The 11,999-nt window shown below is 32.0% G+C and overlaps 3 protein-coding genes and 3 non-coding genes across 7 annotated transcripts; 5 read left to right on the top strand and 1 right to left on the bottom strand.

The window, feature by feature from the left end:
• Nucleotides 1-160: 160 nt before the first annotated feature.
• On the top strand, nucleotides 161-1,744 carry LOC123882251 (peroxisomal and mitochondrial division factor 2-like). The gene is made up of 2 exons (XM_045931071.1): nucleotides 161-348; nucleotides 458-1,744. Exon 2 carries the CDS (start codon nucleotides 466-468, stop codon nucleotides 1,402-1,404), a length of 939 nt encoding a protein of 312 aa, XP_045787027.1. The 5' UTR covers nucleotides 161-348; nucleotides 458-465; the 3' UTR covers nucleotides 1,405-1,744.
• Nucleotides 1,745-3,570: 1,826 nt separating this feature from the next.
• LOC123882649 lies at nucleotides 3,571-3,656 on the top strand. The gene has a single exon (XR_006799960.1). It is a non-coding gene; the product is annotated as a small nucleolar RNA SNORD25 (small nucleolar RNA).
• A 99-nt stretch (nucleotides 3,657-3,755) lies between these two features.
• Nucleotides 3,756-3,899, top strand: LOC123882605. Its single transcript, XR_006799922.1, has one exon. It is a non-coding gene; the product is annotated as a small nucleolar RNA snoR136 (small nucleolar RNA).
• A 78-nt stretch (nucleotides 3,900-3,977) lies between these two features.
• LOC123882580 lies at nucleotides 3,978-4,061 on the top strand. The gene has a single exon (XR_006799903.1). It is a non-coding gene; the product is annotated as a small nucleolar RNA snoR31 (small nucleolar RNA).
• Nucleotides 4,062-4,554: 493 nt separating this feature from the next.
• LOC123882250 (FK506-binding protein 4) lies at nucleotides 4,555-7,224 on the bottom strand. Of its 2 annotated transcripts, none has more exons than XM_045931069.1 (4): nucleotides 6,996-7,224; nucleotides 6,023-6,726; nucleotides 5,810-5,902; nucleotides 4,555-4,847 (listed from the first exon to the last, which is right to left on the bottom strand). In XM_045931069.1, exons 1-3 carry the CDS (start codon nucleotides 7,102-7,104, stop codon nucleotides 5,816-5,818), a joined length of 900 nt encoding a protein of 299 aa, XP_045787025.1. In that variant the 5' UTR covers nucleotides 7,105-7,224; the 3' UTR covers nucleotides 4,555-4,847; nucleotides 5,810-5,815. The 2 variants fall into 2 exon arrangements, with proteins under 2 accessions (XP_045787025.1, XP_045787026.1); XM_045931070.1 differs by lacking the exon at nucleotides 6,996-7,224 and adding an exon at nucleotides 6,822-6,956.
• A 3,917-nt stretch (nucleotides 7,225-11,141) lies between these two features.
• Nucleotides 11,142-11,935, top strand: LOC123922649 (two-pore potassium channel 4-like). Its single transcript, XM_045975344.1, has 2 exons — nucleotides 11,142-11,222; nucleotides 11,339-11,935. Exons 1-2 carry the CDS (start codon nucleotides 11,142-11,144, stop codon nucleotides 11,933-11,935), a joined length of 678 nt encoding a protein of 225 aa, XP_045831300.1.
• The last annotated feature ends 64 nt before the right edge of the window (nucleotides 11,936-11,999 follow it).

Below are 11,999 nucleotides of genomic sequence, written 5' to 3'. Positions count from 1 at the left end.
AAACGGTTCATAAAACGGTCCGGTATATGAGTCATACCCAATGGAAAACGACATCACCATTCACGTATAAGAGCATTTCGAATCTGAACCGTTCGTTGATTCGTTCTCTTTTTCTGAAAAAGCATAAATAAAAAAACGGTAATTTTTTCATTTTTGATTAAAAAGAAAGAAAAAAAAAAAGTTAAATACTTTTTCACGCGCACACACCAAAACCCTAATCATTTCTACACCTTTCATAAAACTAAGGCCATCGTTTCTCTATCACTTTCCGGGAAAATCCACCAATTTTCCCAAGAAAATTCATCTTCTATTTTCTCGCTTCACTCTAACGCATCACACTCTTTCACGGTTTATACTACTCTTAATTTCACTCTTTACTTATTATTTTCCGATTTCGATTTCTGAATTTATCGATTAATAGTTTTCGTTGTTTTTGCGATTCTTGTTTCTTTCACAGAATTAACCATGGCGGATGACGGCGTTTCCAACGGCGGCGTCAACGATCAGTACGAGGTACAATCCGTGACGAAGATCTCAGCGTTGGAGCGAGAAAGAGACGAATTGGTTACTGAGAACAATGCTAAGAAAGAGGAGATCAAGAAACTGAGTGATGAACTCGAGGAACTGAGGAGCAAGAGTGAGGAAAAGAGGGAGAAGATTGATGAGTTGCTGGCGGAAGTTGAGAGGTCGCAAGATGCTGTGAAGGCTGCGGAGGTTATTGCGGCTAGGGCGGCGGATCTTGAGACGCAAGTGTCGAGGATGCAACATGATATGATATCGGATATGAGTGCTTCGGATGAATTGAAGAAAGAATCTGATGGATTGAAAGAGGTTTTGAAAGAGAAGGAGTCTAGGGTTGAGGAATTGGTGAAGGAAGTTGAATCTTTGAAGAAGGTGAAATCCGAGAGTGAGGCGAGGATAAAGGATTTAGAGAAGAGGATTGGTGGTCTTGAGATGAAGGAAATTGATGAGAGGAATAAGAGGATTAGGGTTGAAGAGGAATTGAGGGATAAGATTGGTGAGAAAGATAGGGAAATTGAGGGTTTTAGGAGCAGGGTTGAGGAATTGGAGAAGGTTGCTGGTGAGAAGAATCATGAGATAGGGGATTGGGTTAATGAGAAACTGAGTTTGGAGAAGGCGCTTAGAGAATCTGAGGAGAAAGCAAAGGTTTTTGAATCGAATATTATTCAATTGCGCAATGAAACAGGAGAAGCTGAGAAGATGATCAGATCATTGAATGAAAAAGCTGTTGAGATAGTCGATAGAGATATAAATGGGAATGATGGGATAGAGCGTGAAGGGGGAAATGAACGTAAGTTGCAGTGGCCGATTGTAGCAGCGGGAGCAGGATCTACGGTAGCTGTGGCAGCTTTGATCTATGTGTACTGTGCGAAACGGAGTTGATTTTACTGTGATGGGGAATTTGAATGGGAGGTTGTAGAGGTTAGATTTACCGGTCTTTTTACTCAGAAATATGCTTCAATTTTGTTTGTCATAAATAATGCTTCTTCGGCTTTTGTTGTTAAAGGCTGTTAATTTTGATATATGTCGAATTTGGCATACTAGTTTGTTTTGTCGGTTGCTACCATTGTGTGTTGGAGCAATGCTCTGATTAACTACAGTCATTAGGTTTTTGTTGTACTGATTTTACAAGTTTGTTATAATAGTTGATTTCAAAGTTTGGATTTAATCAATAGTAGATTGAATGTAAAATTGAGATCGATGATATGATATCTTAGATTAGTCTAATCCTTGTTTGCTTGGACGATAAACGCGACGCTATATTCTGTGTGTTGTACTTGATATGATAGTAGTATCACTATCACCTCTTGTCAAGTTGTTCAATTTCTCTGCAATTAGTCAATCCATGGTGAATTTCATTGCATGTGTTTGTTTGAATATAATACACAGAACCTGCTTGTGATCGTATTAAATAAACCTTCAATTTAGTCCGTGAACTATTAAAATATACTAAATAGTCCCTAAGCTATACATCAATTTAGTCCCTCTAAAAACATGTGAGAAAATGATAGTTTAGGGACCAAATTGATGGATTATTAATAGTTTAGAGACTATTTAGTATATTTCTATAGTTGAAGGATCAAATTGAAGATTTATTCTATGGTTCTAGAATATGATATCTGTTCTTCAGCCATAAAAAAGAAGAGAATATGATATCTATTATTTTTTATAGTTTATAATTTATATTATTTGTTTATTCATTCATTTGTTTGTATTTGGCTTTTGATCTGTGCTATTATTATTCTGCTGGTTGATGTGTTTTGGTGCAACTTTAGGAATATGCTCAGAGACAAAGATGTTTTTATGTATTTTTTCGTTTATTTCCATTCTAGTAGGGTAGTCTCAAAATTAATAGAAAATCCAACATGTATTAAAATAACAATTGAAATAGACAATTGCAATTTTTTTTAACATCTGTCTTTAACATGTGTCTGCCTACATGAATGGACTCGCCTAAGAGTTGTTTATGCTCATGGTATGTCATGTTGTATTTCCAAGAATTTGCATTTGGTTGAAGGTTGCTACTGGTAGTGCCTTTTGAGCAATTGTTGTACGAGTGCTAGTGTTTATAGGTGCAACTAGTTAAAAGCTTAGATAAATAGCATCACAATAATAAGTTTTGATGCTATTTTACTATTGCCTATACTTACGAAAAAATAATTGCTGCCTTTTCACATATTGAAATGCTCCGAGTGTCCACAAGTCTAGTTGGATTGGGTTATAGGAAAAATGAGTCTATGACATTTTTATATAATGGACAAATTAGACCGGGCTATTGCAACAAACCATGAACTAATTTGTCAATGCCGTTAACTAATTTGGATTTTATTTTTATTAGAGACTGATGAATTTAGTGGTTAGAACATTATATGAGGATCAAAATGAGCCTTTGCTAAAATAAAAAAGAAAAGAAAAGAAAAGTGGTATTAGCATAAATGGAGGTGCAAAACACAAAAGCCCAATTGCCCAATTTCTTAGAGACTGATTCACCATTTTATTTCAAGGGTCTTATTCAAACCAAACTGTATTCCCTATTCAGCATGCTTGAGTGAAGGTAATTAGGGTTAGACATGCTTGAGTGAAGGTAATTAGGGTTAGACCTAGTCTCAAAACATGCACCGTTCGATAACTCATCTACTCACCGTCCGATCAATCATCTTTCATTATATAATCAACCCCACAACACACATTCTCTATGCGCCATTAACTTCCACTTCTCTTCCTCCTAGCCTCTTTTCTCAAATTAGAGTTTCTTCCATTATGGTTTTTCAGTTTTTATAGTTTTTGTTCATCTGTTTAATTTTTACAATTCGAAATGTTATAGGCTTCACTATCTGGTCGATGCGGATGAATTCAATTCCCATTCAGACTCGTTCCCTTGAAGCAATAGTAATATGTGTTGTTCTTTCAATTCACTTCCAAAATCCCTTTTTTGGTCTTGGGAGAACGCGAGAACAACTAAAATTTGAATTTCTTTCGAAAAAGATCGGTTTTTATTAATGGGTTTTTCGTTATTAATGGGACTTTGAGTAAAATGGACTTTTGGTAGTTAACTGTGATGAGTCACTAACAGACCTGTAATGATTTGCGGCTATGATCGCAGATTTATTGAACATCTAAGGGACTGAGTTAACTATTTCTTCTCCGAATTTTCTTGTTAATGTTTCTGTTGTTTTATTTTTCGATTTTATATATTAATATATTTTTAATGATATTTTGGTTAACATGTTTCAGTGGCTTCAAATATTGATTTTATTAATGCTTGCATATTTTTTGTAATGTGTTTGCAATGTTTAATTGAAGCCTATAATTGTGTTCCCCTCGCTATCCACTACTGCAATTCTAATGCTGTAATTGGACGTCGGGGAACCAGATTTCTTAATTTTCTACTTGTATAGTGCTAATTAGTTTTTTTTTTTTTTTTATTAATTAGTTTTGATGTTTATTTTCGATGGTAGATAAGGATTATGCAAAATATATAATCCAACACTTGATCTGATTTAGTGATGCAAAATATATTAATATGTTTCTGAATCTACATTGTGTAGTTGAGTCTATAACTTCAACTTTCTTTTACTTTCATGCTACTTAGTATTGACTCATGTGATGAGTTTGGAATAAATCTTAGGACACTTCTAGTTGAGTTTGGTTTTGAGCAAAGTCTATTTGTTAATTTGAAGATCACTTCTAGTTGTATACTATTATTGTGATAATTACTTGGCCATCAGTTGATATGTTTAGAATACATTGTTCTTGGAGCTTTTCTTACACTTCTATAGTTGACGTTACTAAGCCACAAGTTGGCATTGTTACTTAAGCCACAAGTTGGCATTGTTAAGCCACAGGATATATGATAAACACACTGATTAGAATTTTCTATTTGTTTTGTATACAAGCCACTTGATCCATTTAAGGCGGTCGACCGCTTCCAACAAATATATTTTTCATATGTATTGGTTAAGAATTGAACTCTGGACCAAATGATTAAGGGACCCGGTATCATAATTAAAAGAAATTAAACATACATACATGAACTTAATTACTTGGTATAATATGTATATGATGGCCAACTGTAAAATAATTTCGTAGTTTATGAAAGCTTACAACATGACAACTGAAATTTGACAAGGGACAAAATATCACCACTCTGAAACCAAACCCAACAGGAAAACGCAAAACAACATGCCTCACAATATGAGCCTCCAAATCAACGTATACATATAAAAATAAATTGTTGGCTTTTAAAAGGGTGCCATCACAACATGTGACTTGCAATGCCTCAATATACCTTTGCTCAAGGGCCAACACTCCTTTGAATCTCCCAACTACAATTTTGAACGACAATTCAGAAGTTAGAAAATAGACCCAAAGCAAAGTTACAACCACTCAAGAGCATGTTAACTTTGTTTAGTGCAACTTTTGAAGATAAATTAGATTAGACCGACAGCTTAATTTGAATTGGCAATTTCATCTATGAAATTGTAACTATAGGTTAAATTGATTTCGACTTTCATAACTTAGCAATTTCGTTCATGATAGAGTAACATGTCAATCAAAAGGGTCCATTTGCTAAGTTCATTCACTAGACAACATTAAGTGATGTTATAATTTCAGAAACGAAGTTGCTAATTTGTAAAAGCCAATGATGAATTTGACCAATGATTTCAATTTTATGGACGAAATTGTCTATTCTCTCAATTTAGTAGCATTGAACCAACAAAATAAGATCTACCACATGCAGTGTGCACAAACACTCACACACACACACTCACCAGTTTAACACTGTTTGAACTTACTTAGGGGGAAAATATGTGATAAATGATGAGATGTTTAACTTTAGATATCGACCAATATTTGTGTAGTGAAATCCCAACAAGTTTGGTTCACAAGTTTTTGTTAAAGATATCATCTCAACATTTTAGTCATTTGACTTAACTTTAGGCTTTTGATTCTTCAAGAGCATCTTTTGAAATTATTTGTTACTGTTTTTTTTGACCAAAAAGTATTTGTTACTATTAAAACAAATATCACACATTTATAGATTAGTGCAACATAGTACCTAAGACTATGAATATGATTTGTAGGCCACTGGTTAGTAGCATATGTGAAAATCTATGAAGTACTAGGAAACAAACACGAACACCGGACATGACACCGACACCGACACCGACACCTTGATATTGATAATAATTTGAAAAAAGACATAATTCAATGTAATTATAAATGTCGGTGGCGTGTCAGTGCCCAATAAGTGAAGATGAAATATTTAACTAGAGTTTACTCTCACCTTGAATTATCTATCACCATGACCAAGAATTTCAAAGAGTCCACAACAACTCTTCCATGAGGTTTGTTGCCTTTGAGTCACAACAAAAATGCTCTATCACAAAGAAAGACAAGAATCATTATCATTATATATAAATCTTAAAACTTGACAACAACTACTAAGTAGCAATAACTAAAATATTCATAGAAAAAAGTTATTATGATAAAAACTTACCCCTTGATTTTCAATTCCCTTAGATTCTTCAATCTTGTCTTGTTCAGTGACACTATTGCTTTCATAATCAACAACATTTGAAGATGGTTGAAGAGATTCCTTAGCACTTTCATAAGATGATGACTCTTGAACATCTAGTTGTTCCTCAATTCCCTTTGGAGGAACAACCTTTTCAACCTCATAATTAGATTTTGGATCACTTGTCTCCAAAACAACTTCTCTTGAAATTGAAACCACATCAGTTGAAGACAAAACATTCTCATCTTCATCAACTGTCATGTCCTTAACTGTTTCAACCACTTCATTATTATCCTTTGAAGTAGCTAATTCAGTTTGTTCCACCTCAAAATTTTCCCCTTTCTCTTCCTTCAATTCCAATTCTTCATCTTCTTCTGATGCTACTATATTCTCAACTTGATTAGCTTCTATAGCATCACTAGATTCAGCAACAGTTTCAGAAACATTTTCTGTCTCTTCCACTACCTTGTCTGAATCAACATGTTCATCAATATCAACATCAACATCAACATCATCTTTTGTATCACTTTGAGACTTAGATTTTCCATCAAAATCATCATCAGCAGATACTTCAACAGCTACATCTTTATCTTCACTCAATGATTCTTCTTCCACCTTTTCTGTCTTTTCCAATGTCCCATTCAAATTACCTTCCATTTTGCTTTGATTTTCAGATACAAAAAAACCTGCAGATAAAAAAAAAACTTCAACTACAAGTCTACAACATAGGGATATAATATTTATATATACCATTTGTGTTAAAGATCTATTTTTTGCTTACCAATTTGTTATCAAAAGAAAAACAAAGAAAAGAAAAAATGAGGGTATGAAGTGGAAAGTAATAATTGTTTCAAAAAACATAGGATACTCAACAAAGGATGTAAGTAATAAAAAAACACAAAAAACAACAAAAAAGAGGGTGAGACAGGTAGATGACAGAGAGAGTGATGATCACCTTTTGTTTGGAGTTGAACAGAAGCTGTTGAATGTTGGTTGGACAGAGTAAAAGGTTTGGTTTTTTTCTTGGCTTGTTTTGTTCTTTTTCTTCTTGAAGCTATAGGCATAGTTGATGACTGGTTGGTGATTTTTTGTTGAAGAGAATGGTGGATACAAAATTTAAGAAGAATTGTTGTGGTTGGTTTCACTTTATAATTCAATGTTCCTGTTTATATGGTACATAAACTATAAACAATTACAGAAAAGTGATTTAAAATTTGAAACACTTGTGGAGGGAACTCAAGTTTTGCTATACAGATAGATATCTAAAGAAAGTGTGGACATAAAAAATTGTATGCGTAATGCATTATTTTTTTTGAATTAATATGGTCAAGTTCATTCTTTTTTTGGGTTTGAATGTTGTATTCGCTACGAGCAATTATAAAGATTAATTTTTTGAGTCAGGTAGGACTGCAAAGGGTAGCAAAGCTCTCCCTCAAGAGAATTTAACCAATGTTGCATTTGTAGAGTTAAATTCGAATCCGAGATCTTTGGTTAAGCCGGAAGAGATCTCTTACCATTTCATACAAGTGTTCTTCGGCATTAAGTTCATTATATCAAGGAGCTATATTAACAAATAATTAAGAAAAAACCCACATTCACACACAAAAAAAGAAGATAAATGACTACATTTTATCAAGGACAATTTTATCTATGCACACAATTGTTTAGACAAATGGTTTAACCTTTTCATAGGAAAATCTAAAGTCCCATTGTCATATTTTTTATGGTGATTTCTCATCAAAATTCCTAAAATACTGTACAACATTTTATCAGAATTTTTTGACGGTGTATTTTAATAGATTTGAGCATATAAAAAACGGAGATGATAAACCACCATTTTTTATCACTTTTTTTTTTTTTAATCGTTGTGTGGACTTATATTGGAGTTACATTTACTTGTAGGGCCCCCAATATCAAGTTAATCTATATTGGGCCATATTAAAGTAGTACAATTTTCGGTTTCTGCGAACCGAATTTTTCTGCAAGGGCAAAATTGAAATATTGAGGGGTATAAAAGATTCACGGGAGGTGAGAAGAGAAAACATCATTTGGGTGTGCAATATGGAAGTAGTAGAATTTGAATCTAGTACTCATAGCTACTCTAATTTATGTGTCAGTAAAAAGAAAAAAAAAAAAAAAAACTACTCAAATTTTTCACCATTGAACCAATTTTTTTTATTCACCATTAAAAGATAAGTTGTAAAGAGAGAAAAAATAAGTAAGAGAAAGTGTTGGACGAGGAAAAGAGGCGAAAATAAAATAGATTTACATATCTCTATTCTATTTCTATTTATTATTATTTCTCTCTTCATCATTTCTTTCATACCAAACACATTGTTAATGAAGTGACAAATATACACACATAAATCGAATATTTCAAATTTAAACTCGGATAACTACGAAATGTTCAACCTAACTATTGTCAATTGAATGAATTTCTTTTTAGGTCGGAATGAATTTATCAAGTCTTACAGACAAAATAGCAATATATTATATATACATGTGTAAAAAAAAAAAATTCCAATACAAAATAACAAATAAATAAGATAAACTCTCAGTATATCCTAAAATTTGTGGAGTATATTACTTAATATCTACATATTGAATTATCTTTAAATAAATAATTAATTTTGGAGAGGTACCAATACCTATTTTCTTCATCGTGTTACCAAATAATTCTCCAATAAATTAAATACATAATTCTACAATCTAAAATAATTAAAAATTTATGACACAATATATAATTGGCACAAGAATGCATCATGATTGCGTGTAATCTCTAATGTTCATCTTGAAGATCAGTTAAGCGATTGTTGGTCTTGCGACATTCATAAGGAAGACCACGGGCATAACGTCTAAAATCACGACAATAATCATAAACAACCCAATTTGAACGAATCTCTTTAAGTTGCTTCCTTGTTTCAGAACCAAAACCTTTATTTTTTTCCACCATTGAAACCTAAGCAATTATTTGATGAACTAGGAATGCATGCATTGACAAAAAAGTTTTAATTAGAAATGAGTTTTTATTTTTGTTTTTGTTGTTTTGTCTTTTTTTGAATGATTAATGATAAAAAGTTAGACTAAAGTTAGAATCTCAAAATAGGTAATATTATTCTTCAAATAAATATCATGAAATTAAGAGGCCATTAACGGTGCAGCTAACAAATTAAAATAAAATACAAATAATATGTTGAGAAATTGTTAGCAATTTTCCAAAGGAAAAATTATTCACAGCAAGTATGTTGTTGGAACGGTGGTACAATACAGAGGATAAAAAGCCTAAGTATGATGCCCAAAATATTTTTTTTGACTTGAATGATTAATTATATTTTATGCTTAGCTACCATAATAAAAATATATTTAGTTATTCTAAATCAGTTTATTTGTCAAAAGTTAGAAGAAATATAATACTAAAAAATTTATTATTTGTTTAATAGATTTATTTCGTCTTATTTTATTTTGACACTTCTGACATCTTAAGTAACAGTAGGGAGATTTTTATTAACTAATAAAATAACAATGAGTTTATTGCAAATAACTTAATTGTTTATAATGAAAATCTATACAAAGTCATGAATTGCTAATTAAAACTATTAAATTGAATTTATCGTTACTTGTTAAGTACTTAATTGTTTATAATGAAAATCTCAATATTTTATTTATTATTTGATGAATGATGAAATTTAGTTCGCTTTATATATAAGCATGAATTTGACTCGTTAAAGTGTTGTAGAGGTCAATTTTTATTTTTATTATTAGTTTTGTTTTTCTATGTTCTTTAATTTATATTTTATATAAGTAAAATATTGTGATTTATTATGTTTATAGATTATATTTTGAGTTAAACATATATTTGGTCCTTCTTGATATATCCACTTTTATTTTTAGTCCTTTAAAATTTTATTCGAACTCGAATCTCTCAAAAGTTTCTATTTTCAATTTCAATCAATGCCTTTTTTTTTTACAAAAGTTAACTTCACATGTTTCAACCGCCTTTTTTGATGATATAAAATTAATAAAACTTTAAAATATCATGAGTAAGAGAGCTAAAATTTGTGTTCCCGTGGTTGGTGTCGTCTTCTTAATTGCTATTAAAACAATCGTATCGTAGCGCACTATACTGAGAAGCTACATTGGATTGATAGTTTTTACCTTTCCGTTACTTCGGTTACAATTGTTGGTGACAGTGATTATTCGTTCAAAACTAAAGCTGGAAAATGGTGGGCAAGTATCTGAATTTTGATAAGCACAACTACAGTTACAAGTTCGTTTACACACCTCAGCGAATACGACTTGCAAAGGAGAAGCGGCGATATGACACAATGGATTCCTAAGAAGAAAATAACTTTGTCAGATTTAGCGACGACATGACTTGATAAGGATGAATTAATCAGGTATGCTTCGATGTTGTTAATTAACATTATACAACTAGATTTAAACGTGCGGTTTGATGCTATATATCAGTTTTGATAATAGAATGACAATAGTAATTAGTAAAAAAAATGTATTTTACATTTATTGACAAATAATAAGTACCAAAAATATCATTTATATATGTTAGTTCTTTATTGAAATATAGGTTAGTTTTTTTTTTACACAAAATTGTTTAAAATTTAAACATTGGAAAACATAACATAAAAATAAGAGGATTTTTTTTAAAAAAATCACAAAATTGTTTAAAATTTAAACATTGGAAAACATAACATAAATATAAGAGGATTTTTTTTTAAAAAATAAATAAAAAAAAATTGGCCAATTATAAAAGTGATTTTAGAGTGTGTTCAAAATATCATGTAACCAGTATTTCTCTTATCTACCAATTTTAGCTACTTTAACTTATGACATAGTTAACATACACTATCAAGAAGTATTTTCTTGAGTCTTAGGTGTATAACATTATGTTAGATTGAGTAAGTTAATTATGTAAGTAAGTTGTTTAGGAAGTTAAGATGTTAGTTAGAAAAGCTAATTATAAATAGAATCTCTTGTATATAGCTTGGACCCTATAGCTTAGCATAAACACCCTACTTTAGGTGGCGGACATCCCTCAAAAACACCCTACTTTTATAATGTCTACTACTTACTTAAGAATTAAAGAATGAAACTACCAATGATATTACTCGTGATACCACCGTTCAAGGCAACAACTCTGAAGAAACAGATCCACTATTGGATGAAAGTGAAACCCCGCTCCTGCCACCTCATCATTCTGATACAATTTTATATCGGTACCTCTTACCTTTCATTTATCTTGGTTTTGGGGTTATATTTTAACTCGTGAATGGGAGTTTGAAGAATACCACAAGTTCAACGGTTACAATCGTAGATGCTTTATACTTCGGTGCAGTGACTTTATCCACCGTTGGATACGGAGACATCATTCCAGATACCGCAGTTGCAAAAATTATCACAAGTGTTTTCATTTTGTTGGGTTTTGTGGTGAGTTATCGACTTAATAATGTGTTTGAACACATTTGTGATACAATAGAGGCATCGTTAGTGAGAAACAAGGATAGCTGGAATCCAACTCTAAAGGCGTGGATGTTTGATGACACAGAAATTAGTAAGAGAGCTAAGTTTTGTATTTGTGTGGTTGTTATCATCTTGTTAATTGCTCTTGGAACAATCACAACACACCGTATCGAGAAGCTACATTGGATTGATAGTTTTTATTTTTCCGTTACTTCGGTTACGACGGTTGGTTACGGCGAATTTTCATTCAAAACAACGGGCGGGAAATGGTGGGCAATCATCTGGATTTTGATAGGTACAACTACGGCTGCAAGTTGTTTAACGTACCTCAGTGAATATTACTTGCCAAGGAGAAGCGGTGATATGACGCAGTGGATTCTGAAGAAGAAAATAACGGCGTCTGATTTAGCGGCAACATGACTTAATAAGGAGGGATCGATCAGGTATGTTTCGATGTTGTTAATTAACATTATAGACTGGTTTG

Source organism: Trifolium pratense, linkage group LG4 (genome assembly GCF_020283565.1).
Source record: "Trifolium pratense cultivar HEN17-A07 linkage group LG4, ARS_RC_1.1, whole genome shotgun sequence".
In the NCBI taxonomy this organism is placed as follows: domain Eukaryota; kingdom Viridiplantae; phylum Streptophyta; class Magnoliopsida; order Fabales; family Fabaceae; genus Trifolium; species Trifolium pratense.
This window is presented reverse-complemented; position numbering and strand designations above follow the sequence as displayed.

Coding starts and splice junctions, on each gene's coding strand:
- LOC123882251 (XM_045931071.1), top strand. CDS start 466: ATGGCGGATGACGGCGTTTCCAACGGCGGCGTCAACGATCAGTACGAG.
- LOC123882250 (XM_045931069.1), bottom strand. CDS start 7,104: ATGCCTATAGCTTCAAGAAGAAAAAGAACAAAACAAGCCAAGAAAAAA. Junction 6,727..6,995: donor TGTTCAACTCCAAACAAAAG/GTGATCATCACT, acceptor TTTTATCTGCAG/GTTTTTTTGTATCTGAAAAT. Junction 5,903..6,022: donor AGGGAATTGAAAATCAAGGG/GTAAGTTTTTAT, acceptor TCTTTGTGATAG/AGCATTTTTGTTGTGACTCA.
- LOC123922649 (XM_045975344.1), top strand. CDS start 11,142: ATGAAACTACCAATGATATTACTCGTGATACCACCGTTCAAGGCAACA. Junction 11,223..11,338: donor AGATCCACTATTGGATGAAA/GTGAAACCCCGC, acceptor GGGAGTTTGAAG/AATACCACAAGTTCAACGGT.